General features: G+C 32.7%; 2 protein-coding genes and 1 long non-coding RNA gene across 6 annotated transcripts; all 3 read left to right on the forward strand.

Annotated features, from left to right (window-relative positions):
* On the forward strand, positions 247-8243 carry LOC109344239 (protein FAM135B-like). 3 transcript variants are annotated; one of them, XM_019582915.1, is made up of 16 exons: positions 247-589; positions 886-1208; positions 1300-1388; positions 1753-1907; positions 2455-2519; positions 2640-2834; positions 2991-3045; positions 3863-4108; positions 4212-4345; positions 4834-5023; positions 5128-5187; positions 5274-5498; positions 6190-6448; positions 6523-6728; positions 7193-7243; positions 7550-8243. In XM_019582915.1, exons 2-16 carry the CDS (start codon positions 1105-1107, stop codon positions 7838-7840), a joined length of 2325 nt encoding a protein of 774 aa, XP_019438460.1. In that variant the 5' UTR covers positions 247-589; positions 886-1104; the 3' UTR covers positions 7841-8243. The 3 variants fall into 3 exon arrangements, with proteins under 3 accessions (XP_019438460.1, XP_019438459.1, XP_019438461.1); XM_019582914.1 differs by having other exon boundaries at positions 247-585; XM_019582916.1 differs by having other exon boundaries at positions 247-585; positions 7196-7243.
* On the forward strand, positions 15461-19525 carry LOC109344240 (sucrose transport protein SUC4-like). 2 transcript variants are annotated; one of them, XM_019582917.1, is made up of 6 exons: positions 15461-15997; positions 16541-17280; positions 17901-17964; positions 18044-18087; positions 18594-18753; positions 19096-19525. In XM_019582917.1, exons 1-5 carry the CDS (start codon positions 15514-15516, stop codon positions 18750-18752), a joined length of 1491 nt encoding a protein of 496 aa, XP_019438462.1. In that variant the 5' UTR covers positions 15461-15513; the 3' UTR covers position 18753; positions 19096-19525. The 2 variants fall into 2 exon arrangements, with proteins under 2 accessions (XP_019438462.1, XP_019438463.1); XM_019582918.1 differs by having other exon boundaries at positions 19122-19525.
* Positions 20808-21792, forward strand: LOC109344241. The gene is made up of 2 exons (XR_002107303.1): positions 20808-21020; positions 21363-21792. It is a non-coding gene; the product is annotated as an uncharacterized LOC109344241 (long non-coding RNA).

The raw sequence follows: 26157 nt of genomic DNA on the forward strand, positions 1-26157 counted from the left end.
CTTAACAGAAAAGTTGAAAAAGTGAGGATATACAAAAAAACATGATAGTAAAGTATAACTGTGTCATATAAAAACATGATTGGTTTAGTTGTGATTTTGTTCCTGCCATTATGGAGAAATTAGATTTGATTATTTGAACATGAATATGTGGAAGTTTATATTTTTAGTGTAAGTTTCAAATTTCACCATGTGGCACATCATAAATTGATAACCATTGGATTGAAACTCAAATTAGAAAAGAAATATTAAGTTGTTAGTAATGACAATGGAAAAGGAACAAGAAAAATGCCATTTTTAGGGTTAAAAAAAACAGCATGCAATTTTCAAAATACCTTCATTCATCCAATCAATCATTCCAATTTCCCAGTCACAATTCAATTCACATAATTCACAATTCATAATTCATAATTTATAATTCATAATCTTATACTCAGCATATTCACCACCCCCAATTTCAAAACCCTAGAATCAATCTTAGATCTTCGTTTTATCTCTCTATATTCCTCTTTCTCTATCTATTATTCTCCATTTTCAGAATTACAAGTCAATTGAGTTTGTGTACAACATTTTTGTTTGAGATTCTGTGTGGGTATTTCTGAATTTTTATTTTATTTTTGCTGCCTATATAGAAAAACCCTTTTATGCAAATTGGCACTTTGCTACAAAATTTCAAACTTTTTGAGATTTTCTAGGATTTGACTCTTATGCCATGCATGCATGCATCACCACCAAAATTTAATTATTAATTCACTAAATAGTAATATGAACCTCCTCAAATTGTTTATGATCACATATTCACATTTATAAAGCTAGCTATTTCATGGTTTTATTTTCTCTTTACAATCTCACTTCTGCTAGTGTTTGTGCCATTATCCTGTTTTGTAGGTTGTGACAGTCAATATTACAAATTGCAAGCAAGTCTTCATATCAATGAATGATTTATGTTGGTAAAGAATTAGGGGAGTGTATGAGTAACATGTCATGGTTCGAAAGGAGCATTTGAATTTGCAACTAATAATTGTTTGATGATACTAATTAGAAAGGATAGATGCTTTGTTGGTTTGAAATAGTGAAGCTAGCCAGTAGAGGAGGTTGCCTGATGTAATGCCGAGCCGCGTTAAAGTTGAGCCAGTGGCTATGTTCGAAACTGTACAGCAAATTGGTGTTTATCTTCACAGGTTTCACAATCTTGATCTTTTTAGACAGGGGTATGTATCCATTTTTACCTTTTTTTACTCTATTCTAATGTTTATTTAATTTCCAACTTCATTAACTAATATATATATTGTTATATGTTAGATGGTATCAACTTAAGATTACTATCAGATGGGAGGACAGTGAAGAAGATATACCGCAGGGGATTCCAGCTAGAGTTGTTCAATATGAAGGTAATTTATCAAAATTATGCTCTAGTGTATGTGTATAGAAAGGATACTGAGTTGTATGTTATGATCGTAATTTGCCAATTATTTAACCCACAATTGAGTGGTAAAACTGTTGTTTGTTTCTTGCAGAGGGTGATTGTTTTCAGTACAAACTTTGAAATCATGGTGTTTGATATCATAGAGTATATTTTGATATATTTTTTTAATGTACATTGTTTCTAGCAGCACTATTTTATCCTTATATCTTGAACTATCATGGTGTGCTACGTTTTGAGTTATTTAATGGAATTTAAATGAAAACTATCAGAGAACTATTTCTTATATGCACAATTTTTAAAACTGAGGTATAAAAATTTCGGTTCTGCAGCTCCTGATCTCGGTCCTAGCAGTATATATGGAATGTGGAGGATTGATGATACTGACAACAGTTTCTCAACACAGCCCTTTCGGATAAAATATGCTAGGCAGGACATTCATTTAAGTATGATGATCACATTCAACTTAGCGCGTAGTAGATTCGAGGTAATCATCTTCGTCAATTTCTTTGCTTTTGGGGTATCAAGGGGAAACAAAACCTTATGGAAAATTTTCTTCTTCTTGGGTACTAATAGCTGTTAGTAATTCTCAACAAGCTTATCACACCGTCAACATGGTTTACAAACCTGGTGTCTTAATTGTTATTGCGTATATATTTGTTTATACATACTGGCACATGTGTGTCTCTTACACATGTATGTATTGACATTGATGACAAGTGTGACAAAAGAAACCAGGACATGTTGTTTATGAATTAGTTCATTTAAAGATTGGTTGTAATGTCGACCAGGTTTTAAACTTAAATCAGGACATATTGCTCATTTTCACGTGTATACTTTAGCTTATATCAATTATTGGAAAAATACAAGAATAGTTTGCTTCTGGGGCTTAAGGGGATCAAAATAGCCAACATCGAAGGTTGCTTAGCTTAACCATGAGAAACTAACATAGTACTTATATTTTTCAAAGTTCCTTGTCATTTAGTTCAATATTCTCATGACATTGAACTGTTTTATGTTGCTCTTAACTGCAGGATTTAACTACAGTCGCTGCTATTTTGAAATTTGAGCTTATGTATGCGACCGCAGTTGAGAATGGGTGAGTATTATAGTAGTGTATTCATTGGCCTATTATATGACACAGAAACATCTTGGTTTCCTTTTTGGTGGATATTTCTTTGATGATAATGGTATGCTGACTGGAGTATACAATCTGCAGTGCTAACTTGCAAGCTTCTCTGGATGCTTCCCCTGCTTCTGTTCATGAATATCGAATTCCTCCTAAAGCTCTTTTAGGATTGCATTCATATTGTCCTCTCCATTTTGATGCTTTACATGCAGTGCTTGTTGATGTAAGTGTACATGTCAGTTTATTGAAAGCTGCCTCGAACCCATCTGCATCAAAGGTGCACAGGTTTGTTATATGTTCTAATTTTCAGTCTGAATCAACTAGACTTTCATTCTTATAATTATTTCATTCGGAAATTTATCTTAGAGCAGTTCTGATTGCAAATTTATTTTATGCTTGCTTGATTACACAGATTAACCTGTTCATTTTGTCCTTTTTCAGAAAGTCTGCCAAAACTGTTGTTAGTGCCAATAAAAGTTATGACACATCGAATCGTGTAGGTTCTAAAAATTGGATGTTTATTTTTGGAAATTTCTTTGTGCAAAATATTGATTGCAAATATTTATTTGCATTCTTTTATGTTTCTGTATTTTGCTTGCTTTATGTCTACACTTGGCTTCAAGCAGACTCAAGTATTTGCCTGCTGCTCATTCATATTACTGTGTGCTTGCATGACCACTTTTACGGCATCTAACTGTGCATAATCAAAAGGGGTGAAGTTCTCATCTGCATGCATTCACTTATGTGCTAGTACATTTGTTTCGGTCAAAGCACATGCATATATTTTATTGTATGTGGACTGCGTTTGCTGTTTTGTATTTCATTCTATCGTATCTAGATTATACCTTGAGTATTATCTGAACCTGCTTAGTGTTTACTATGTGATGATAATATCTAAATAATTTGCATATGGACTAGTTTTATGCCCAAAATATAGGATTTTAGAAAAAAGTAAATAAAAAATGTGACAATGAACATTATAGAAGGAACTCATGAGACCTGAAATCCTGTAAATAAGATACCATGTTATGACTTTGCTTCTCTACAGCATTGTACAAACAAAGATTAACTCTGAGACTTTACGCCTCCAAATTCTAGTGAAAAGCTTTGCTCAGCTCTGAAAATGTGGTGAAAATTATTTGCTATGTTATATTGGACATATGATAACCAAAATGTTTGCATTGTACCTTAGTAAACAGGGATAACGCAGATGCAAATTCTTGTCCATTTTAGCACATATATATATATATATATAGCTTTAATTCACTGAACATTCTCCAAGCACTAACAAAGTGCTTTATGTGACTGACCAGGGCTTGGGTAGAGTTGCTTCTGTAGATGTGAAAAATGTCATGCTTGTTAAAGAATTATTAACGGCTCGTGGTATATTTCTAGAAGAACTACAAAGAATTAGCAAAGCTGTTAACCAAGCTATCGATATTTCAGAGTTTGTGTTCAAAATGAATAATATGAAGTTATTAAATTCATTGTTGGAAGCAAATCAGTTTGGAACAGATGTTGAAGTTTCAGGACAAGGCCAACCATGGAATGGTGTTGAGGTCCATAGTTTTTATTTCATGCTATAGAAACTAATGTTTTTGTGTTTTGCTATTTATTTTCATGGTTTCTTGGTTATTAATTGTTTGTTCTCTTCCTGTACAGGATGAAAATGGTGCTCTGGATTTTCTGAATGCCGAAAAGCTCCATTCCTTGTCGCAGAATGAACTGTTGGACTGTTTTCATTCACTGGGAGATCAACTGTTCTATTTATGGAACATATTTTTGAAGTTTCACAGGTTGCTTCATTTCCACTATCATTAGATTCTTTACAACTCAAAAAAGATTTGCGGTTTTCTAATTGTCGCATCTGATTAACGTATTAACTTTATTTTTCCTTCTTTGATCTTTATTATTTTAACCACTTCGGTAGAATAATAGGTACATTTTTTTGTTTATTCGCGCCTTTCAATCACAAAAATATATAACTTGGTTGGAAAAGTCAATTTAGTAGATGGAGCAGTCTCAGAGGGTTTCTAACTGATATCAACCTTGTTCCTCTCAATTAGGCATTTCTTGTGTGGCCTGTTTCAGAAAATATATCCACATTAATGATTATAACCGTAAATCCGCATTCATGATTGTAAATGCTGACATGCATATAACATGAAACAGGTCTAATTATTGCCTGAGAATTACAAGTTGTGGTTTCTTCATGGATCATTATCGAACATGTATGATTCACTAAAATATTTTGTTTAATCACCTTACATTTACTTCTTCCTAGGGATAACAAAACAAAGATTCTAGAATTTTTGTATGATGTATGGGCTAAGGATCGAAAAGCCGAGTGGTCAATATGGATGGTGTACTCTACGGTAGAGATGCCTCATCATTATATAAATAGCGGGAGTGATGAGTCTTCAAATCATGGTGGACATAAAAGAGTTTCCAGTGTGGTGAAGTTACCTGATGAGGTAAGTGTTTGTACATTTGGTTCCTTCATATTCTTCAAATCATGCCAGTTCTCTGAGAAAAGGAACATGGAGAAAATAACTTTATTTTCTTGTTAATTATACAGCGTCCTCAAATTGCAGCAACACGTGCCGAACTTCATCGAAGGAGCATTGCACAAATGCAGGTAATCTATCAATTTGAGTGTGTGCAGCAATAACTCCTATTTTACATTTAGGTATAGCCTATTAATAGATTGCTGATTTTTTGCAGATTAACAACCGGTCAATTCAAGATATGTATATATTTGGAGATCCTTTACGTGCACCAATTGTGATTGTTGAACGTGTAATGAATACCCCACGACGTAATAGCAATCAAAATTCATACCTGAGACATGTGCAAACTGAGCTCAGCCCTGATATTATAGGCATGAAATCTGCACCGCCAAGTTTTGCTCGTATGTTGAAGATTGTTGTCTTTGTGCATGGTTTTCAGGCATGTCTTTGCTCTTGGTGAATTTATTGCAAAACAATACCTTACGTTTTATGAAGGACTTAGCATGTTATGGTTGGGGTGTGCAAGTAAACTTATTGGATATTCCTATATCCAACATTAGCTTTTAAAAACCTGAATTTCAGTACAGAAATTTTAAAAGCTCTTAACTTGTCCTTCTTCAGATACTTGAATTAAAGCAAGCTTCTATGTTTAACAAATGAGTGAAAGTAAACTTATGTTACCCTTAATACATGTCTCAAATTTTAAATGAAACTAAAAATATTGAAAGTTAATTACCTTTGTTGTTTGCAATTGTAGTCGACTGAACTTACTGCAGGAAGTGAAGTTTGTAACACCACCATTCATTCCATTAAATTTCATGTTTTAAAATTATTTTGTTACGACGATAGTATATATTGCAAGGACAGATTTCTTGCAGTTTTAAACTAACTGCAAATGATTCAAATCCGCGCAACAATGGAAAAATAAGAAATATAGTTTTAGATTGTGAAGTCTTGTAATTATTTTCCCCAGGTATACTAAAGTCGGGGATCACTATTACATGTATCATTATCATTTGAGCTGCATCCAGATTGCAGAGCAATATCTATGGTCTAAATCCATATTTTTGTTCATTGTCTGTTTAAAAAGTTGTGCGAATGCTTACTCTTCATTGTTTAACATGTTGTAGGGACACCATCTTGATCTACGACTTGTCCGGAATCAGTGGCTTTTGATTGATCCCAAAATAGAAGTTCTTATGTCAGAGGCTAATGAAGATAAAACATCCGGAGACTTCAGAGAAATGGGACAAAGACTAGCTCAGGAAGTTGTTTCTTTTGTTAAAAACAAAATGGACAAAGCATCACAATATGCAAATTTAGGAGATATTAAGATAAGTTTTGTCGGTCATTCTATCGGTAACCTCATTATAAGAACAGCAATCTCAGGTAGGTCATAATTGTAGAAGAGGTTCTTTACATCAGCTTCACAATTGATACTGAAGTTTGTCCTGTTTTTGCAGATAGTATTATGGAACCATTTCTGAGATACCTGCATACATATGTTTCAGTTTCTGGTCCACACTTGGGCTATCTTTATAGTTCAAACTCATTGTTTAATTCTGGATTGTGGTTTTTCAAGAAGCTAAAGAACACACAGTGCATTCATCAGCTCACTTTCACAGATGATCCAGATTTTCAAAATACATTCCTTTATAAACTATGCAAGGTAGGGAAGTTGTTCTACAAGGTTGAGATCAAATTGCACAGGCATGAGCTATATAACCTATAAGTCTTGCTTTCTTGAACAACTTATTGTGGGATGAGATTTTTAATAATCAGAGTGTTAATTATAAGCATTTAGTATGCTTGATATTGCATGCCAATTTTGGTGCAAATTGGAACCATTGAATATCAACTATTATAGGAAGCAAACTTTCCTTGTATTACAAGTTAAGAATTAATTATGTGATTTTCAAAATCTAGTGAAGGTGAATTGACCAATGAAAAATCTATAGAAGCAGCTTAATAAGATTTTGCTCGAAGTTGTAGGGAGTCGATTTATGAATTGTAAATTAAGGTGCCACTTTCCGAAACCTCGATGTATAAGGCATGAATCATTCATGAATTATATGGGGTTGATTACTTTGATGAGGTTCTAATAGAGTTCTTTCGGTTCCTTTCTTTTTTCAGCAGAAGACCTTGAAACATTTTAGGAATATTATCCTACTATCTTCTCCTCAGGTATTGCTTTCTCTTATGATTCTTAAAATCATTTCTGTTACTCATATCAGCAATTGAGTTCACTTAGAGTCATCATGGTTTTAATATGGGTCTGTGTAAAATTGGAGCTTAAAGTTACGGATCTTATGGCATGCAGTAATGTGGTACATTGAGAAGTATTAAGCTTTTGAAGTGTGATATCATTATTTTTAAGTAAATGATAGAAGTTTAGCTTTCTTCCATGTTTTTCATTGCCCTCAGGTTCTCTTTTCTTTAACATCTTAATTCTCAAGTAACTTTTTTGGTTAATGTTAATCCATTTTTCAGGATGGTTATGTTCCTTACCATTCTGCCAGAATTGAATCATGCCCGGCTGCTTCACATGATTCTTCAAAGAAGGGTAGCTGCTTCCTAGAAATGCTGAATGATTGTTTGGATCAAATCCGTGCCAATCCTTCTGAACACCGAGTTTTCATGCGCTGTGACGTCAACTTCGATGCCACTGCCTATGGCAAGAATTTGAACTCTTTCATTGGGCGCGCTGCACATATTGAATTTCTGGAGTCTGATATTTTCGCGAAGTTCATAATGTGGTCTTTTCGCGAGCTATTTCAGTAGCAGTTGCAGCGATTTTGCCTCCTCCACTCTACATTCGCATGTTCCAAATCGTGTGTCGGCTTCAGAGACCAAGATTGTTCAAGTTTCAGCCATTCAATGAATGAGTTGGCAGCAGGTGCATATAGACTTCTTACCTGCATATTTAGTTCACTTGAATATGGTGATTTGGAACACAGTTGTATACATAATAGCTTTAGGAAGGGTCAAAGGAAACATAGTGATGTAATTATTTAGGTTAGGTAGATTTCTACATATTTAATGTTATATATCAAATGTCCCTCAAACATTGGGATTGAGGAACTCAGTGCACATAAGATGATAAGAACTACTCAGTTGATGAGTTTTGTTAATTCATTAACAACAAAGTTTAACATGAATGATAGATAACTAAGTATCATAACTATGATGTCAATGAAAAAGACTTTGTTATGGAAGTGAAGTTAGTATTCTTTTTTCCTTCTTTATACCAAAAACACAACTCAATCATAAGTTAGACAAACATGTTCCCTTTGTTCTAGGTGAAGGGGTTTGGATCCCTTCAATATTTTATTATGGGTTTACTTCTCAAAACAAGGGTTGGTCAATAGAGAAATTCATTGAAATTGCTACCAAATGTAACCTTGGCTATGTTTGTCACATGAGTTTTTGTTGTTTCAAACTAATGTAGTTTTCTTGATATACAATGAAAAAGGTTTGAACAATGTATGACATTGAGATCAAAACAGTGTTCAGAAAAGTTTAGAGCTCACATGAAGAATAAGGCAACTTAAGGCTACCACTGAAAGCCATAACATAATACTATGCCATGAATAAAATTCACACATGGAGCATAATAGATTTTCATGTGGAGAAAACTATTAATTATATAGAGGTCAGATTAGAATAGTACATTTGTTCACATGCATGTAAATGTTTGAGGAAAGGTGCAAAGTTTTAATGTAATAAGGTAGTGGAGAAGTAACATAAGATTTAAACTATAATTGGCAAGTGAGAGGGATCAAATATCATATGCTTTCTTTGGTTAAATAGTCATGGTTCAAGGTAATGGAATCATAGAGAAAATTGGAAGTACTAGATTTCCTTCATGTACCACACAGACTGGATAGTTGGTGAATAACACAGCAAATTAGTCTATCATGAATGTGATGGATTTTTCAAGTGATGTGTGGAAAGTTTTGGAACTATATTTTGGTGAGAAACATTTAGCACACAACAAACATAAGCATACAAAATAACAAATTAATCTCCTCTCCCCTTTGGTTCTGGAGAATTATATTTAATGCCTAAAAAAGTGACAAGAGGGTGAGTTTGGCGCAACAGTAAAGTTGTTGTTTAGTGACCATGAGGTCACAAGTTCAAATTCTACAAATTGTCTCTATATCAATCTCAAACCCCACTAAGTGAGAGCGACGTGCACACAAGCAGATATTGTTTCCGCGATTTGAAGCCTATAGTGTTAGAAAATGCAGATCCTAATGAAATATAGCCAGACTAACCTCCTAATTTAGGAATTAATGCCTAATGAGGGATCTGCAAACACTGTTGGAAAATGCACTCAAACTTTTATAAACAAGGTGAGTTAGGAGAATGGAAGGATCACTCAACAGCATGTAAAATGATGGCTGTTAATCTATGATGAATATCAAAGAGAGTCAAAGTATTTTGATCATAGTAGAAAGTTTCAAAGTAATAAGTGTGAAGACTACCATTGAAATAGTTGCTTCCATGCCTAACTTAAAAACAACCCACAACCAAACTCACCTAAGATACACAGAAAGGACTAACATGAGGAGAAACATTTCAATCAAGAAAAACGATGATAATAGAATGTCGAGAAAGGTTTAAATATTTGTTGAACTACTCCTCTCATTGTCTATTGATTTTGAAATAGAACATTAACGAGAAGACACCTTTTATTATAGGAACAAGAGGTAATATCAATTCAAGTAATTGAAAATATGTCAAAGTCAAGTCACAATGCTAAAACAGAAAAACTACCACAGGAAGCAAATACTTGCTTCAATACAAGAGTGGAAGGATTTAGAGTATGGAGAATATAGGACTATATCAAATGCATCCATAATGAAGAGAACTATTAAAGAATAGGAAATTAGATCAGAAATGAGTGAAAAAATACACCAGAGTCAAGCAATGCTGCAACTGCATCAGTGAAGCATAGAGGTTGGAAAAAGTAACAAAGATTTTTTATCCCAAAATATTTACTGGCATTATTCTTGGACCACATTTGATCAAAATCATTTCTTTTTCCTCTTCCATATTCCAGCACAATATTTCCAACATAGAAACAGTGATTTTTTCACTTGGTCAGAAATCACCTCAACAGAATCGTTTGACCAGAAGGGCCCTCTTGAAATCACAGAAATCCTCTTATTGGATCCAAACAAATGCTATAAATAAATAAAAATAGTGCTTTTCTATACCCCAAAGAAAAACAACATTGTACACATTAATGCAGGAACATGCACAGTACAAAAAAACACCAGAAAATAATATTACAAAAAGAACAAGGAACTAATAAAACAATTCATTGTATTAAAAAAACTAATAAAAAAACATACATACATGGTCACTGACTCATTGTGATGATTAGTAATGAAAAAAAGTACAACTTTAAGGATACATACATTTGAAACTCAACAAATCATGAAAATCCTCAATGCACTTTCTTCTTACTCTTCTTGCCATTTTAGTGTCCATGATCAATGCTCAATCTGTATGCTCCTCTTTCTTCCTTTCAATCTCAAGTAAGAAAAAGAAAAAAATAAAGCTAAAAACAGAAAAATGACCCTTACAACAAAAAAGGTGTTGTTGCAGCAGCAGCAGATTTTGATGAAAACCCAATAGAGAAAGAAACAAAATTTATACATAAGAACTAAAATATGATAAATCCTTATCACTTTTTTTCACTTATATATATATATATATATCACCAATGCGCTATTGTAAGACCATATATATATATATATATGAATGATTAATATGAGAATAATGTGCTATTGTAAGAAAAGTTAATATATATATATATATATAATATATTATGCCTGGCTCCATCCCTGTCTACCATTTTGGAAGCAGTGAAGAAAAGGGTGAGGTAGCTACATTGTAGTGTGATGCTTTCAATCTAAAGGTCTTTGAATAGAAAGGATAACTCTTTGGGGTGAAGGGTAAAAATGTCATTGCAAGAAGAAGAGGAGGGAAGAACAACAAGCATCATGTCATCATCATCGGTATCCATTGTTGCTGCAAAAAGCCTTGTTTGTTGCTTTATTGTTTCTCTCTCTAGGATTTTAGAGAGAGGGAGAGGTTTTTTTTGTGTGTGTGATAATGTCTAAAATGGTAAAAGTGATTGGTTGGAGGTTTTATGATCGGATAGGGACACCAAATGAGACACCCAATGAGATAAGTGATCTCCATCCCTAATTGGGTATGTTGCCACTACAAATGTTCCTAGACCCAACTATCATTTATAAATGCTATTTAATATGTTGAGATTTGTTAATACTTATAAACATGTTTTCATGATTGATCATGTTCGCAGTATTCTATAGTCAAATATTTTGACCCAAAGCTCATATTTTACTTTGTCCTAACAACTTCATTTTTATTTAAAAAAATATTTACTTTATTTTCTCTTTTCCTATGTTAGAATCAGACTCATCTTCATTAACTGAGAGGAAAATATGGTACAAAATAAGCTAAAAAGCTAAATGAAATAACAATTATATCATTTTATTCATACTTATAATAATATTTTTATCTTTAAAATTAGCGTAAAAATAGTACTTCTCTCATCAGTAATAGAGATGATACTTACTACCTTTTCATTAATATCATGGAGTTACAGAAATTGGACAAATATTATTTCTTATGAATAATTATGTCGATATTCACTCACTTCTCATGGTTCTATTTTTCTAGTAGAAGGAGAAAGTAAATATCACTTTAATAGATGATCTTAGCAATTAATGGGTGAGGTGATATATGAGGAATGAGAAAACATAATAAATATTTAAAAAATAACAGAAATTGACTGAAATACCCTTGAAATAAAGTTATGTGAGTAGACTGAAATATGTGATTTTGGTCTAAATATTTGAATATTCAATACTAATATAATCCTTCCTGAAAACAATTTTAGTTATGTTAGTAAATCCTTTTTTTATATTAGTTAAGAAAGTTAATAAATTTTGCATTGATTATAATGGAAAACTATATTACTTTATACATTAAAATAATATGAATTTTAATTGTTTTTGTTATATATTTTCATATATATTTTAATTGTTTATATAACAATAAGGTACCCTTAAAAGGATTAGATCAAAATAATAGACAATGATGAAGCTCAAAACTTGCAAGAGACTAATAACAAGTCACAAAATTAGTTTACTTGCACTATTTATTTGTCTCTTCCCATGAAATGGAGGAATTGGGCTCCTCTCAATACTGAAAAGTAAGGGACACATAATTTTATCATTTTTTAATTTAAAAATAAGAAAAATATGAACCATTAAATATTTATAAATATCACATGTTGAAATATGGGGTTAGTATTGGACTCTCTAATATTGGAGAGGAGCCTAGCCCGACACGAGGTGCTTCAAGGGTTAAGCTTTTAATGATTTTGAAAGTCTTGAAGTTGAGTTTAACTCCTCTCAAATAACGGAGAGGTCATTACTAGAATATGTGGCTAATTTTTTTTTAAATTTTTTTTATTTAAAAATATTATGAAATCATAATCGTTAGAAAAAAATTTGACATGTGCCATAATCTTATCCAACACTGGACTCTCCGATACTAGAGGATTCCTTCCTTCAAGTTATACCTAAAGTTACCGAGACATTTCCCAAACCATTTCTCTTCTAAACATTTAAACTATGTAGAGGAATATAATCTTATATTCTCAAAGTATATTTAAAGTTTAGAAGTTACATTTTCACCAATAATTTTCACATGCTTTGTTTTCATCATTGTTTTTATCACAATATCCATATATAATATCATCCTCCAAAGCGTCAAGCTTAACATCATCAAATTGTGAAATTTGTCATAATTTTCCAAAGTATCATTCTCATCACTTTCATGATTCTTAATTGTGTACCTTCATTAGTAAAATCACTTACCAAAGCCTCTCATTTTCGATATAAAAGGAAAGCTCCCATAAAGCATCTATGTAAGGATTTTGACACATTTGTTAAATAGAATTTTATGCATGAGTTCACTTTACATATACTTTATTTTAGCTAAACTTTGCATCACCCAGATAAATCATTACACGACACAAATCAAAGTATTTCTTGTACCTCAGCCTTTTATAACAACAAATGTGTTTAATTGAATTTTTCTATAGACTATGATAATCTTCATTTGTTATCCAAAATCTATCAAGCGATTAATTTTGTGTGCCCTATATTTTCTGGAATGAGAAAAACTTATATGAATATGTACACAGAGTTTAAAATATGTACACTGATAGTGTAAAGTTTTTACACTGTCAATATATCATTCATCGTTGATTTGTATTACTTTTGTTTGAAAGTCAATAGTGATTATAAATCAATGGTAGATAATTTGCTGACCGTATAAAAAACAATTACATTGTACATATATACCTATTAAATCGATAGATAGCTACATTTAAAGGAAGATAGAAAGTAGATGAGTATAACTAATTGATTAATTAATTGTTAAATAACTCATAAATGTGCTGGTAACAATAAATCGATAGCCGCCTTGTTCCAATATTCATGTATGACAGACATATACAAGCTGTTTTATTTTATGTTCTGTTGTGACTTGAATGAGATGTTACACCCCACCACAAAACATTGACAACAACATTAATTACTATAAAAATAACATAAAATACTTTGTGCACCACCATTTTGTTTTTTTAGCATCATTAGTGTCTTAATAGTCATTGTTTTTTGAATGATGTAAACAACATATATTCATGGTAAATGATATAGTGTAGAAATTTTACATTAATAATACATACATATTAGGGGGAAATGTATTTACTGAGAACATAAGAGTTTTTTACATTATCACAATATTATTTAGATTCATTTTCAAGTACCATTGACTTTTGGATAAAAATAATACAAATAAATGGTGGATGATACATTAACTATATATAAATATTTATAGTGCATAGATATTACACTCTAATTATTAGATGTGAAAAGAGTAGCAATATATTAATTATATGAATATCATACGTTTGAACATTGTGTTAGATTACTTGATAAACATGTTTTGAGAATACTATTTTTTTTTTTTTATATTAGGATATAAGTTATCTTGTCTCATCAATAAAATGATGAATTATGATAAATATTTTTTTTTTAATTTTACTAGTAAATACTAAAAACTTTATTATCATATAATAAACATTTGGTTTTTATTTGCAATCAAACGTATCTTATAGGATTAGTGGTAAGTTTGGATATTGTTACCCTATTCTGGGATAACATTCATCAAGGAATAAGTATGTTTTGTCTTTATCGTCCAAGCCACTATGACGAAAAATGAGAGATTCTCTTCATTTAATTTTCTCATTTTTCCTACCTTTTTAGTAATCAACTTTAGAGATTTATAAAGTTTTATTCCTGTTATCGATAATTTAAAATCCTTAATTTTTTTATAGAATTTGACAAAAAAATATAGATAAAATGTCAATCTACTATTTGGGTTTATCTCCTCCATCAATTTGATATTTTGAAATTATAAAATATCAATTTTGTCCATCATGTTCCACATTGTCTATTAATTCTGTCACTCTTAGAATGTCATAAATATTTTATCATGGACAAAGCTGATTGATAATGTTCAAATTTAGAGGGAAAAAATCATACCTTTCAATGACCAAATCTGACCAATAACATTATTATTAGTGACCAAACTAACATTTTAATCAGGAAATGAACATCTCTTTCAATCCTAGAATCAATTTTAGTTTTAGAAGAAAAAAAATCATTAGGTTGAGTCAACTTTTTTCAAACCATACTAATATATTAGCAGAAAAGGAATATATTGTTCAAACAGTATATTTAATCTTGTACCACACTAATAATAACAGTAAAATAAAAACACAAAAAAATAATAAATGTTTATTTTTTAATGAATATGACATAGATCCATTGTTGTAGGACAATATTTGATAAATTGTTTGGGACAACATATTCTAATTACGCCTTTTAGATTTATTGGTGTATGGATTCTAGAGGATGTCATGGTTTTTTTAATGATTGAATCATAAAGTTGGAAAAATAATTGAGAGACAAATTATTATTTTTACACTTATATTAAAAGGTAAAAATATTATATCATTATATCTAAATGATAAAATTATTATACATTTATATTAAAAGATCTATTGTCTCCTATTTCATATCTTATATAGTATCTTACATCATTAAAAACATGTTTTATTGTTACTGATGTGAACAATAACAATAATAACAGAATGACATGACACATAACAGAATGACATGCAGAAAGTGTGACCTCTCTCTCACCCTAGTCTTGTGCAACGCCCTAAGGAAACGGTCGCTCACACAAAAACACACACACATTTGAATAACTAACCTACACACTCAACTACCTCAGAATTGGGAACCCTCACCCCCAATGCTCCCTCTCTTTTTCTAATGACTATTACCCAAACTACCCCTCACTCTAAACGCCAACTCCGGTCTCGAACCGAAAGGGTCCCACTCACACAGTTACTCAAGGTTTCTTCGGTAGCCGGTGGCATTCAGTTCGGGTGGGCCCTACAACTTTCTCTTCTAACTCCCTACGTTCAACAGCTCGGGATTCCGCACGCGTGGGCTAGTATTATATGGTTATGTGGGCCCCTGTCTGGGCTTTTTATTCAGCCGTTGGTGGGGCTTCTTAGTGATCGGTGTACTAGTCGCTTCGGTCGCCGGAGACCGTTTATATTAGGCGGAGCTGTGTTTATTATTTTCTCCGTTCTTGTTATTGGTCATGCTGCTGATGTCGGCTGGTGGTTTGGGGATACGGTCAATCATCGGCCTTGGGCTGTCGCGGTTTTCGTGTTCGGGTTTTGGATTTTGGATGTGGCGAATAATGTGACTCAAGGTCCTTGTAGAGCTTTGCTTGGTGATCTCACCGGTAAATTTCTATTTCAGTTACCAATTATAAGTTTTAAGATATCGTTCGATACATACAGAGAAACTAATGTTAGTAAAAGATGTGGATTGTTAATGAACTTGGACTTAGAATAGTAACTTAATTGCAAAGTATATGAGCTTGCTTCACATTTAAGTGTCACCACTTTCTTCTTGCTTGAATATGCACTTTACTCCTTTGATGTTAATGTAATGTTTGTTTTTGTCATAAACTGATTTTTATTCCATAAATATAAGTACACTATATACTCAATTTAGCACCAAAATCAAAATGGTTATTAACTTATTATCTAGATTAATTACTATTGAAGTAACATGTCAAGGGGAAATCCAAATACTATTGAATTGGCAATTTAACCATAATAGCCTATTATTACATTTCAAGGGCTCATCAAACAAAAAGACACATTTAGAGTAATGCTTTATGTCAATCGTAATTCTTAAGAAAATAGAAATGATACACTGAGAAAGCATACAATACATTAACACCCTTCACTTTTTTGTTTTCTTCTTCTTGGAATGTTAGGCAAGGATCATCGGAGGACTCGTGTTGCAAATGCTTATTTCTCCCTGTTTATGGCTATTGGTAACATTCTTGGCTATGCAACTGGAGCATACAGTGGTTGGTACAAGGTCTTTCCTTTCACACTTACCTCAGCATGCAATATTAGTTGTGCAAATCTCAAGTCGGCTTTCTTTCTCGACATTGGTTTGATTGCGGTCACCACCTATATCAGCATCATGGCAGCTCATGAAGTGCCCCTAAGTTCAACTGGGGCTACTCATGATGGAGAAACAGCAGGGGAGTCGGGTAGCACGGAAGAGGCTTTCATGTGGGAGCTATTCGGAACATTCAGATATTTTTCGGCCCCTGTATGGACAATACTATCTGTTACTGCACTAACATGGATTGGATGGTTTCCATTTCTTCTCTTTGACACTGACTGGATGGGCCGAGAAATTTATGGCGGCGAGCCGAATGAAGGCCCTAATTATGATAGTGGAGTTAGAATTGGAGCTCTTGGCTTATTGCTTAATTCGGTTGTTCTTGGAATAACATCATTGTCCATGGAGAGGCTTTGCAGGAATAGGGGGCCTGGGTTTGTGTGGGGAATCTCAAATATCATAATGGCCATTTGCTTTGTTGGAATGCTTGTAGTAACCTATGTAGCAAGTAACATTGGCTATTTAGGCACAGATCTACCCCCATTCGGGATCGTGTTCGCAGCATTGTTAATCTTTACCATCCTTGGCTTTCCACTAGCTGTAAGTTGTTTTATCTACTGCTAAAAATCACATTGTTCATTTTTATTTGGTTATTTTGAAGGCACCTTTCTCTCTGCAAATTATATTCCTTGAATTTTTTTACAAAACATATCAGTGCTCCTTACAATTGAGGTGTCTTAATTGACTTGATCTTTGATGCACAATCTCCTTATCTCAAACTGACCCTTTCTATCAAAGTGTTGGTTTAATGGTATAAGATCCCGCTAGATTCTCAGGATGACCAAAAGGTCAAGGGATCGATTCTTGGGAGCGACACTTGTTGGGAGGGCCAGCCATGCACCCCGAAAGAGATTAGAGGGGATACCCTTGGTAGTACAAAAAAAATCTGACCATTTCTGTTCCCTGTTTTTTTCTTACAATAAACATTCATGTTCTGTTGTTCTTGTATTATGCTTTTTAAAAATCTCAGTTGAAATCCTGGTTGCACAATCTCCTTAACTCAGCCTGGTATATTTTGTTATATCTTTTAATTTGATCATCATGATGTTTAGCAAATGAAAATTTGGAAGTGCCCCCTCAATTGTGTTTGAGTTGAAATATAAATAGTATTTGAGATTCCCACATTTAATTTAATCTGACTTATTGGTTAAATGTTTCAGATCACTTACAGTGTTCCATATGCCTTAATTTCCACACATATTCAGTCACTGGGACTAGGCCAAGGTTTGCAGAATTCATGATTTCTTCATTCTTTTTTGGATATGTAACATATAAGTATTTATATTAATTGCTGTACTTACAGGATTATCAATGGGAGTCCTAAATCTAGCAATAGTGATCCCACAGGTATTGCTTCTTTTATTTGCAGTTACAATTGAATTATAATTTGTTAGGAATGGGGGTTGTGAGATGCTATTGAAATTGGATTGAATTGTTTTTCATTCCAAGTAAATGTTAATTTGAACTAATTCAACTTAAATAATATTAACTTTTCCTGATCCACCAAGGTCTGAAAATGGATATTTTTTTGGAGACAAAGAAAGGCATTGAGATATTGGCATTGCAGGATGGGCTATTTTATACAGTCATGCAGATTTTATGAAACTTTGATTTGCATTTTTGTTTTCTCCGGAATATCATATTTCTAGAGATTCACTGACAGATTTCAATAGAGATAGTATACCTAAATTATGAAATTACTTGCAAGTAATAGCATTTATGAATTATTTTATAGCTCTAAGCTAATGATGACTTATCTCCTGTAAGCAAAAACTTTGTAAGAATGGATCTTTAAGTCTGCATCATTTGTATTTTTGAGCTACTGAATTATATGTTTATCATGTTTGACATAGATGATTGTGTCCCTGGGAAGTGGACCATGGGATCAGCTATTTGGTGGAGGAAACTCTCCAGCCTTTGCTGTAGGAGCTGTTGCAGGCCTTGTTGGTGGACTCATAGCTGTCTTCACCATTCCCCGACCCGGTGGCCAAAAGCCTAGAAGCCAAGTATGAGGTATGATGTTCTTTCTGCCTTTGACATTGATTTATTTCAAAGAGGGATGGTTAAATGAACAAGTACCAAGAATTTCTAAATAGATACTTTTTTAACTTCTACTTGATTCTACTCTTGTTCTTGAATCTTCCTTCTATCAAGATTCCTCAGCCGAATCTTTTTCTAATATGAATAACTGACTACATGGCTGTTTTTCCATCTTACTGGTCATGATTAAAATCCAATGAGCTAAATTTTGAGTTCTTATTATTTTCTGAAATATCAAATACTTTTGAAGTTTTAACTTTCCTTTATCTTTTTTGATGATCCTTCTGACTGAGTGATCTGCAATGTTAACTATAGGGGAACCTCTACTGGCTGTAATGAAGAGGGTAAATACTGTTGATATCTAAGGAACAATGTAAAGGAAGCAATTCATATAGCACTACTTTTGCAAACATATTAGCAACTCAAATATAATCATAAAAGCTATCACCAAAATACTGATTGAAAGATTATCTGGAATCAGTGGAGAACTTCTAACATGTAAACCAGTTCCAATCAGGAATTATAGGTTCCAAAATGCTGTGGGAAAGTAGTTGGGGGCATCTTGTATAGGTTCCAAAACTAATCATAGGCAATGTTCTTTCCACCCAGGAATTATTGCTCATGAAGAAGTTCTTTAACTCTGAGGCATTGCTAATTGTGGGTTGGTGCTTCAATCATTATGTATATTGGAATACTATAATTTGTACTATTTGTTTGTAATATTAACTGATGTGAGTGTATAGTGGCCAACAATGAATATACTAATTGTGTTGATGGAAATATTAGATTGGGGATATTAAAGGTTGTTTAACAGTGCACCTTGACAAAAAAATTACGGTTTTGGTGTACATTTTTAAAAAATTACAAAAGTAGTATAGTTTTATTAGAATCGATTATGTAACTGCCGATTTATTTATTTTTTGTTTTCTTTCTTATATAACTCAGCTGCTCACAATGAGTGTTATTTTCTAATTCCTACTTCCCCAAAATTGCCAATGAGGGGGAGTATTTCATATAAAAAAAATAGGGAGGGAGTATGTAATTTTTTTATTTTTTTTCTCTCTCCTCCTAAATCGACTATGGGGGAGTTTATTTTCATTATTTTTTTTATGTTTCCTACTATAATCGGCTACACTATAGGATTTTTACGTAGGTTTTTTAAAAATATTCCTTAAGAATCGGCAACAACATAGGAGTTTTATATATATTATTTGTTTGAATTTTTTCGGCAAGCCCTAACCCTATATATACACCCACAAACTTACTATCTTTACACAAACATTTCTCTACTCTCTAAGAGACTGATGTTTCTTTCAAACGAGGTTTCACTCACCTATTTTAGATGTTAGTATATCATTCAATTACTACATTTTATCTCATTCTTCTTGGTTTATAATAGTTAATCGTTACAAATTATTGTTTTAATGTTATTAATTGTTAAATGTAGATGGCCATTGTGAGATATATTGTTAACGATTTAGTAATGAAGAGGAGATTGAAATGTGTAGTGATGATGAGGAGGTTCAGTTTGATGATGATTCATCTAGTAGTATGACATATATTATTCCATCATTATTTTTCTTTAACTCAAATTTTGAAGCTGGTCGTGATTTTAGACATACAACTGGTTGAACGGATATTAATGATAATGATTTGTTTATTGACATGCAATTTGATCTAAAGAAGCCATAACTAATTCAACTTAAATAATATTAACTTTTCCTGATCCACCAAGGTCTGAAAATGGATATTTTTTTGGAGACAAAGAAAGGCATTGAGATATTGGCATTGCAGGATGGGCTATTTTATACAGTCATGCAGATTTTATGAAACTTTGATTTGCATTTTTGTTTTCTCCGGAATATCATATTTCTAGAGATTCACTGACAGATTTCAATAGAGATAGTATACCTAAATTATGAAATTACTTGCAAGTAATAGCATTTATGAATTATTTTATAGCTCTAAGCTAATGATGACTTATCTCCTGTAAGCAAAAACTTTGTAAGAATGGATCTTTAAGTCTGCATCATTTGTATTTTTGAGCTACTGAATTATATGTTTATCATGTTTGACATAGATGATTGTGTCCCTGGGAAGTGGACCATGGGATCAGCTATTTGGTGGAGGAAACTCTCCAGCCTTTGCTGTAGGAGCTGTTGCAGGCCTTGTTGGTGGACTCATAGCTGTCTTCACCATTCCCCGACCCGGTGGCCAAAAGCCTAGAAGCCAAGTATGAGGTATGATGTTCTTTCTGCCTTTGACATTGATTTATTTCAAAGAGGGATGGTTAAATGAACAAGTACCAAGAATTTCTAAATAGATACTTTTTTAACTTCTACTTGATTCTACTCTTGTTCTTGAATCTTCCTTCTATCAAGATTCCTCAGCCGAATCTTTTTCTAATATGAATAACTGACTACATGGCTGTTTTTCCATCTTACTGGTCATGATTAAAATCCAATGAGCTAAATTTTGAGTTCTTATTATTTTCTGAAATATCAAATACTTTTGAAGTTTTAACTTTCCTTTATCTTTTTTGATGATCCTTCTGACTGAGTGATCTGCAATGTTAACTATAGGGGAACCTCTACTGGCTGTAATGAAGAGGGTAAATACTGTTGATATCTAAGGAACAATGTAAAGGAAGCAATTCATATAGCACTACTTTTGCAAACATATTAGCAACTCAAATATAATCATAAAAGCTATCACCAAAATACTGATTGAAAGATTATCTGGAATCAGTGGAGAACTTCTAACATGTAAACCAGTTCCAATCAGGAATTATAGGTTCCAAAATGCTGTGGGAAAGTAGTTGGGGGCATCTTGTATAGGTTCCAAAACTAATCATAGGCAATGTTCTTTCCACCCAGGAATTATTGCTCATGAAGAAGTTCTTTAACTCTGAGGCATTGCTAATTGTGGGTTGGTGCTTCAATCATTATGTATATTGGAATACTATAATTTGTACTATTTGTTTGTAATATTAACTGATGTGAGTGTATAGTGGCCAACAATGAATATACTAATTGTGTTGATGGAAATATTAGATTGGGGATATTAAAGGTTGTTTAACAGTGCACCTTGACAAAAAAATTACGGTTTTGGTGTACATTTTTAAAAAATTACAAAAGTAGTATAGTTTTATTAGAATCGATTATGTAACTGCCGATTTATTTATTTTTTGTTTTCTTTCTTATATAACTCAGCTGCTCACAATGAGTGTTATTTTCTAATTCCTACTTCCCCAAAATTGCCAATGAGGGGGAGTATTTCATATAAAAAAAATAGGGAGGGAGTATGTAATTTTTTTATTTTTTTTCTCTCTCCTCCTAAATCGACTATGGGGGAGTTTATTTTCATTATTTTTTTTATGTTTCCTACTATAATCGGCTACACTATAGGATTTTTACGTAGGTTTTTTAAAAATATTCCTTAAGAATCGGCAACAACATAGGAGTTTTATATATATTATTTGTTTGAATTTTTTCGGCAAGCCCTAACCCTATATATACACCCACAAACTTACTATCTTTACACAAACATTTCTCTACTCTCTAAGAGACTGATGTTTCTTTCAAACGAGGTTTCACTCACCTATTTTAGATGTTAGTATATCATTCAATTACTACATTTTATCTCATTCTTCTTGGTTTATAATAGTTAATCGTTACAAATTATTGTTTTAATGTTATTAATTGTTAAATGTAGATGGCCATTGTGAGATATATTGTTAACGATTTAGTAATGAAGAGGAGATTGAAATGTGTAGTGATGATGAGGAGGTTCAGTTTGATGATGATTCATCTAGTAGTATGACATATATTATTCCATCATTATTTTTCTTTAACTCAAATTTTGAAGCTGGTCGTGATTTTAGACATACAACTGGTTGAACGGATATTAATGATAATGATTTGTTTATTGACATGCAATTTGATCTAAAGAAGCCATAATAAATGCAATTAGAGAATTTCATATCAAAAATTCGTTCGACTATGTTGTTGCAGAGTCTAGACTGGATAGATATGTTGGCAAATGTAAACATTTTGGTGCAAGATGTGAGAGACGAATTCACGCTTCTGATACCGTTAAGCACGATTATTGAGATATTAGAAAAATTAGTGGAACACACACTTGTGTATCTATATTAGTTTCCCAACATCACTGTAAATTAAATTCGTCATTCATTTCAGACCTTGTTATTAATTTGGTATCTGCAGAGTCGAGTATATCAGTTAAGGCACTAGTGAAGGAAGTTGTTAGTCGTTTTGGTTATACAGTCACATGTAGAAAGGCGTGAAATCATTTTGGATAGAATATTTTGGGCTTTCAAACCATGTGTTAGGGTTTGCATATGGTAAACCAATCCTACAAGTGGATGGGATATTTTTGACTGGGAAATCTACTGGAACATTGCTAATAGCAAGTTTACAAAATGGAAACAGACGTGTATTTCCAGTTGCATTTGCTATTGTTGAAGGAGAGACGAAAGAAACTTGGGAGTTGTTCTTTTACAATTTACAAGTGGATGCATGAATGCATCAATGAATGAAATTAATGATTGTGTGTGTGGTCAAAGTGATACATGTGAAAGAGTGAATGCAGAGAAAGAAAAAGTGAATGCAAAGAAAGAGTGAATGACAATGCATGCAGGGAAATAGTGAGTGAATGACAATGCAAAGTAGTGCAGAAATTCCTTGAGCGAATGACCATACATTCAAAGTGATTCAATACATTCAAGGGGCTGCTTGGTTTGTTTTATTTCAATGTATATTTTGTTTCAAAACATTCAAAGTCATTGAAACTCCTTCAAAGCCATGTGAACAAGTGACAGAGATTTCTGAACAAGTGAGTGAATGACATTGTAAATGCAGTAAAAAGCATAGATTCATTGACCAAAAATAATGAATAAAATTATCCCATTGAGACGTGAATGAAATGGATAAGTGCAGTGTAATTTTTAGCCATGAAAATCGGTCAAAGGGTTGCCAATTATTTTAAAAATTTGTTGAACAAAATCGGCCAAAGGGTAGCCGACTATTATGTTATTATTAAAAAAATTGATCACTAACATACATCTCACACATACTCACATACATCCTGAATGTACATCTCTTTCACTAACTGACTCATAATCACTCTAAATCTCTATATGTGAGTATACATTTCACTCACTGACAATCATTATAAATCTCCAAGTTGCATATTTGTTTATCCTCACACTTTCTTCCCATCTTCACACTTAACACCTTTATCCAGGCCAATTACTTCTCTACTAACAATGCAAAATGATCATATATCAAACAATGTTTGGAATGACATTAAATGTACTTTCCGACTTATATCTTGTTTCTGGCAATTGGTACCTTCTGAGCCAGTGTTGCAAGTTATCCGCAACACTGCTTTTGGTGACTTGTTGACACTAGGAGTAGTAGAAATCAAAAATCATATACTATTAGCATTGATCGAGAGATGGAGGTCGAAAACACATACTTTCCACTTTCCATGTGGAAAGGCCACCGTTACTCTTGAGGATGTAGCTTACCAACTTGACATTCTTTGCCTTCGGTTGTTTGGTGTTGTCCTAATAGGTAATGAATTAATGGGGCAAATGGTGAAACTCACTTGGCTTGAGAGGACATTTCCTAATCTCCCTGAGAATGCTAGAACATTTATTTTGAGAATTATCGGAGGATTTCTCATGCCGATTACATCAGGTAACCGAGTCCACCTTATGTATCCGCCCTTGCTTGAGGACTTAACAGAAACATTCCAATATAGTTGGGGCTCAGCTGTATTAGCTTGTCTTTATTGAGGACTATGTCGTGTAACAATAATTAGTGATAAAAAGATATTGGAGGATGTCTATTACTCCTTCAATCATGGACATTTTACCGCATTCAAAATCTTGTATGAAGACTGCACGACACAACTACATCTTATTTTTCATTGATCAAAAGATATATATTTATTTTATTATTATATGTAAATGATTAATTAAAAATATTTATTGAAATATATTTACTAACTAGCAATGATTAATAATAGGTTGTCACGATATTTGATCACCACCAACATATGTAGACACGCTGTTAATATCATACGTGTAATGTTTGATTGTATATGTGTGGATCAAGTATATTGTTTGTATATTACTTTAAATAGACTCTTTGTATATTAGGTTATTAGTATTTACATTATGTTTGTATATTACTTCAAATAGTTATTATTATCTATACAAACATTGATTATGTTTGTATATTTTTTATATTAACTTTTTAGTAACATTTCTACCGGTTTGAGTGGATGCCATATTACTTACTGCATTTGCCTTTCTTGCCAAACCTCTCTGAGATAAGTCGATCATGTATACTACTAATTTGTTTCGCAATTGTGGAATTGCATGTTACTGACCAGGTTATGAGGCAATTTGGTTTTGATCAACCAATTCCGCAAGATCTAGTGAATTGTGAAAAACTTCATAAAGTTGACTTACGTGTCAAAACTGATCGTGACGGATCACATAAGCATCATCGCTAGATTCAAATATGGAATAATAGGGGAAACTATGTGGTCGATGGTTTGATCGCTAATACCATCCCTTTGAACCACTACTCTGAATATATGTAGTGGTACTTGAAAAGAACTAGAAGACATATATCTCGAGATGGAGCACACTTTGATGAAATGGTAATATTTTTTTATAAATTAAACTTTGTATTTAATTATATTATTTACTCCTAATTTTGTCTAATTCTTTTTCAGTATACATTTTAAAAAATAATTTGTGATCAGAATCATCCTCCAACTTCTTTAGTAAATCCTACACAATCTTTATGTGACGTCTTCTCATCTGGGGTCGTGAAATGATGGAAGCATTGGCAACTATACCTCTATTCATACTCTACCCACATTGATGAAGCTCCTCCTGCTCATCATTATCATATGTCGGAAACTGAGTCTCCGCAACGAACTCAAGCAGATACTGATTCTCAAGCACATACTTCTTTTACTCCTCAACAACAACAATCGTATGGCTCCGGAAATTTTAATTATTCATCCACATATTTGTCATCAAGTTCTCAAATCTCACTATCATTAATATTTGCTGCTACTTCAAATACTCCATTGTCGGCATATGATTCTCAATAATATTATCGTCCTACTATACTGTCTCTAAACATTTTTTGACAAAGTTGTGGTTGAGGATGTTGATAAAGATGAAGATGATGAGGATGAGGAGGAGCCACAACTGGTGACACGTGGTAGAGGGAGAATATCGCATCGGAATCAACAACAATTAAGAGTTTAACCTCCAAGAAGCAGAAAACCACCTCCATATGGCACTTCATCATATAGACATCATTAAAG

This window comes from Lupinus angustifolius, chromosome LG03 (genome assembly GCF_001865875.1).
Source record: "Lupinus angustifolius cultivar Tanjil chromosome LG03, LupAngTanjil_v1.0, whole genome shotgun sequence".
Classification (NCBI taxonomy): domain Eukaryota; kingdom Viridiplantae; phylum Streptophyta; class Magnoliopsida; order Fabales; family Fabaceae; genus Lupinus; species Lupinus angustifolius.

What these genes read in the sequence shown, in the direction of transcription:
- LOC109344240 (XM_019582917.1), top strand. Translation starts at nt 15,514, where the DNA reads ATGACTATTACCCAAACTACCCCTCACTCTAAACGCCAACTCCGGTCT. An exon ending in TTTGCTTGGTGATCTCACCG is followed by an intron (nt 15,998 to 16,540) that starts GTAAATTTCTAT and finishes TTGGAATGTTAG; the next exon opens with GCAAGGATCATCGGAGGACT. An exon ending in TAGCAATAGTGATCCCACAG is followed by an intron (nt 18,088 to 18,593) that starts GTATTGCTTCTT and finishes TGTTTGACATAG; the next exon opens with ATGATTGTGTCCCTGGGAAG.
- LOC109344239 (XM_019582915.1), top strand. Translation starts at nt 1,105, where the DNA reads ATGCCGAGCCGCGTTAAAGTTGAGCCAGTGGCTATGTTCGAAACTGTA. An exon ending in AACCATGGAATGGTGTTGAG is followed by an intron (nt 4,109 to 4,211) that starts GTCCATAGTTTT and finishes CTTCCTGTACAG; the next exon opens with GATGAAAATGGTGCTCTGGA. An exon ending in ATATTTTTGAAGTTTCACAG is followed by an intron (nt 4,346 to 4,833) that starts GTTGCTTCATTT and finishes ACTTCTTCCTAG; the next exon opens with GGATAACAAAACAAAGATTC.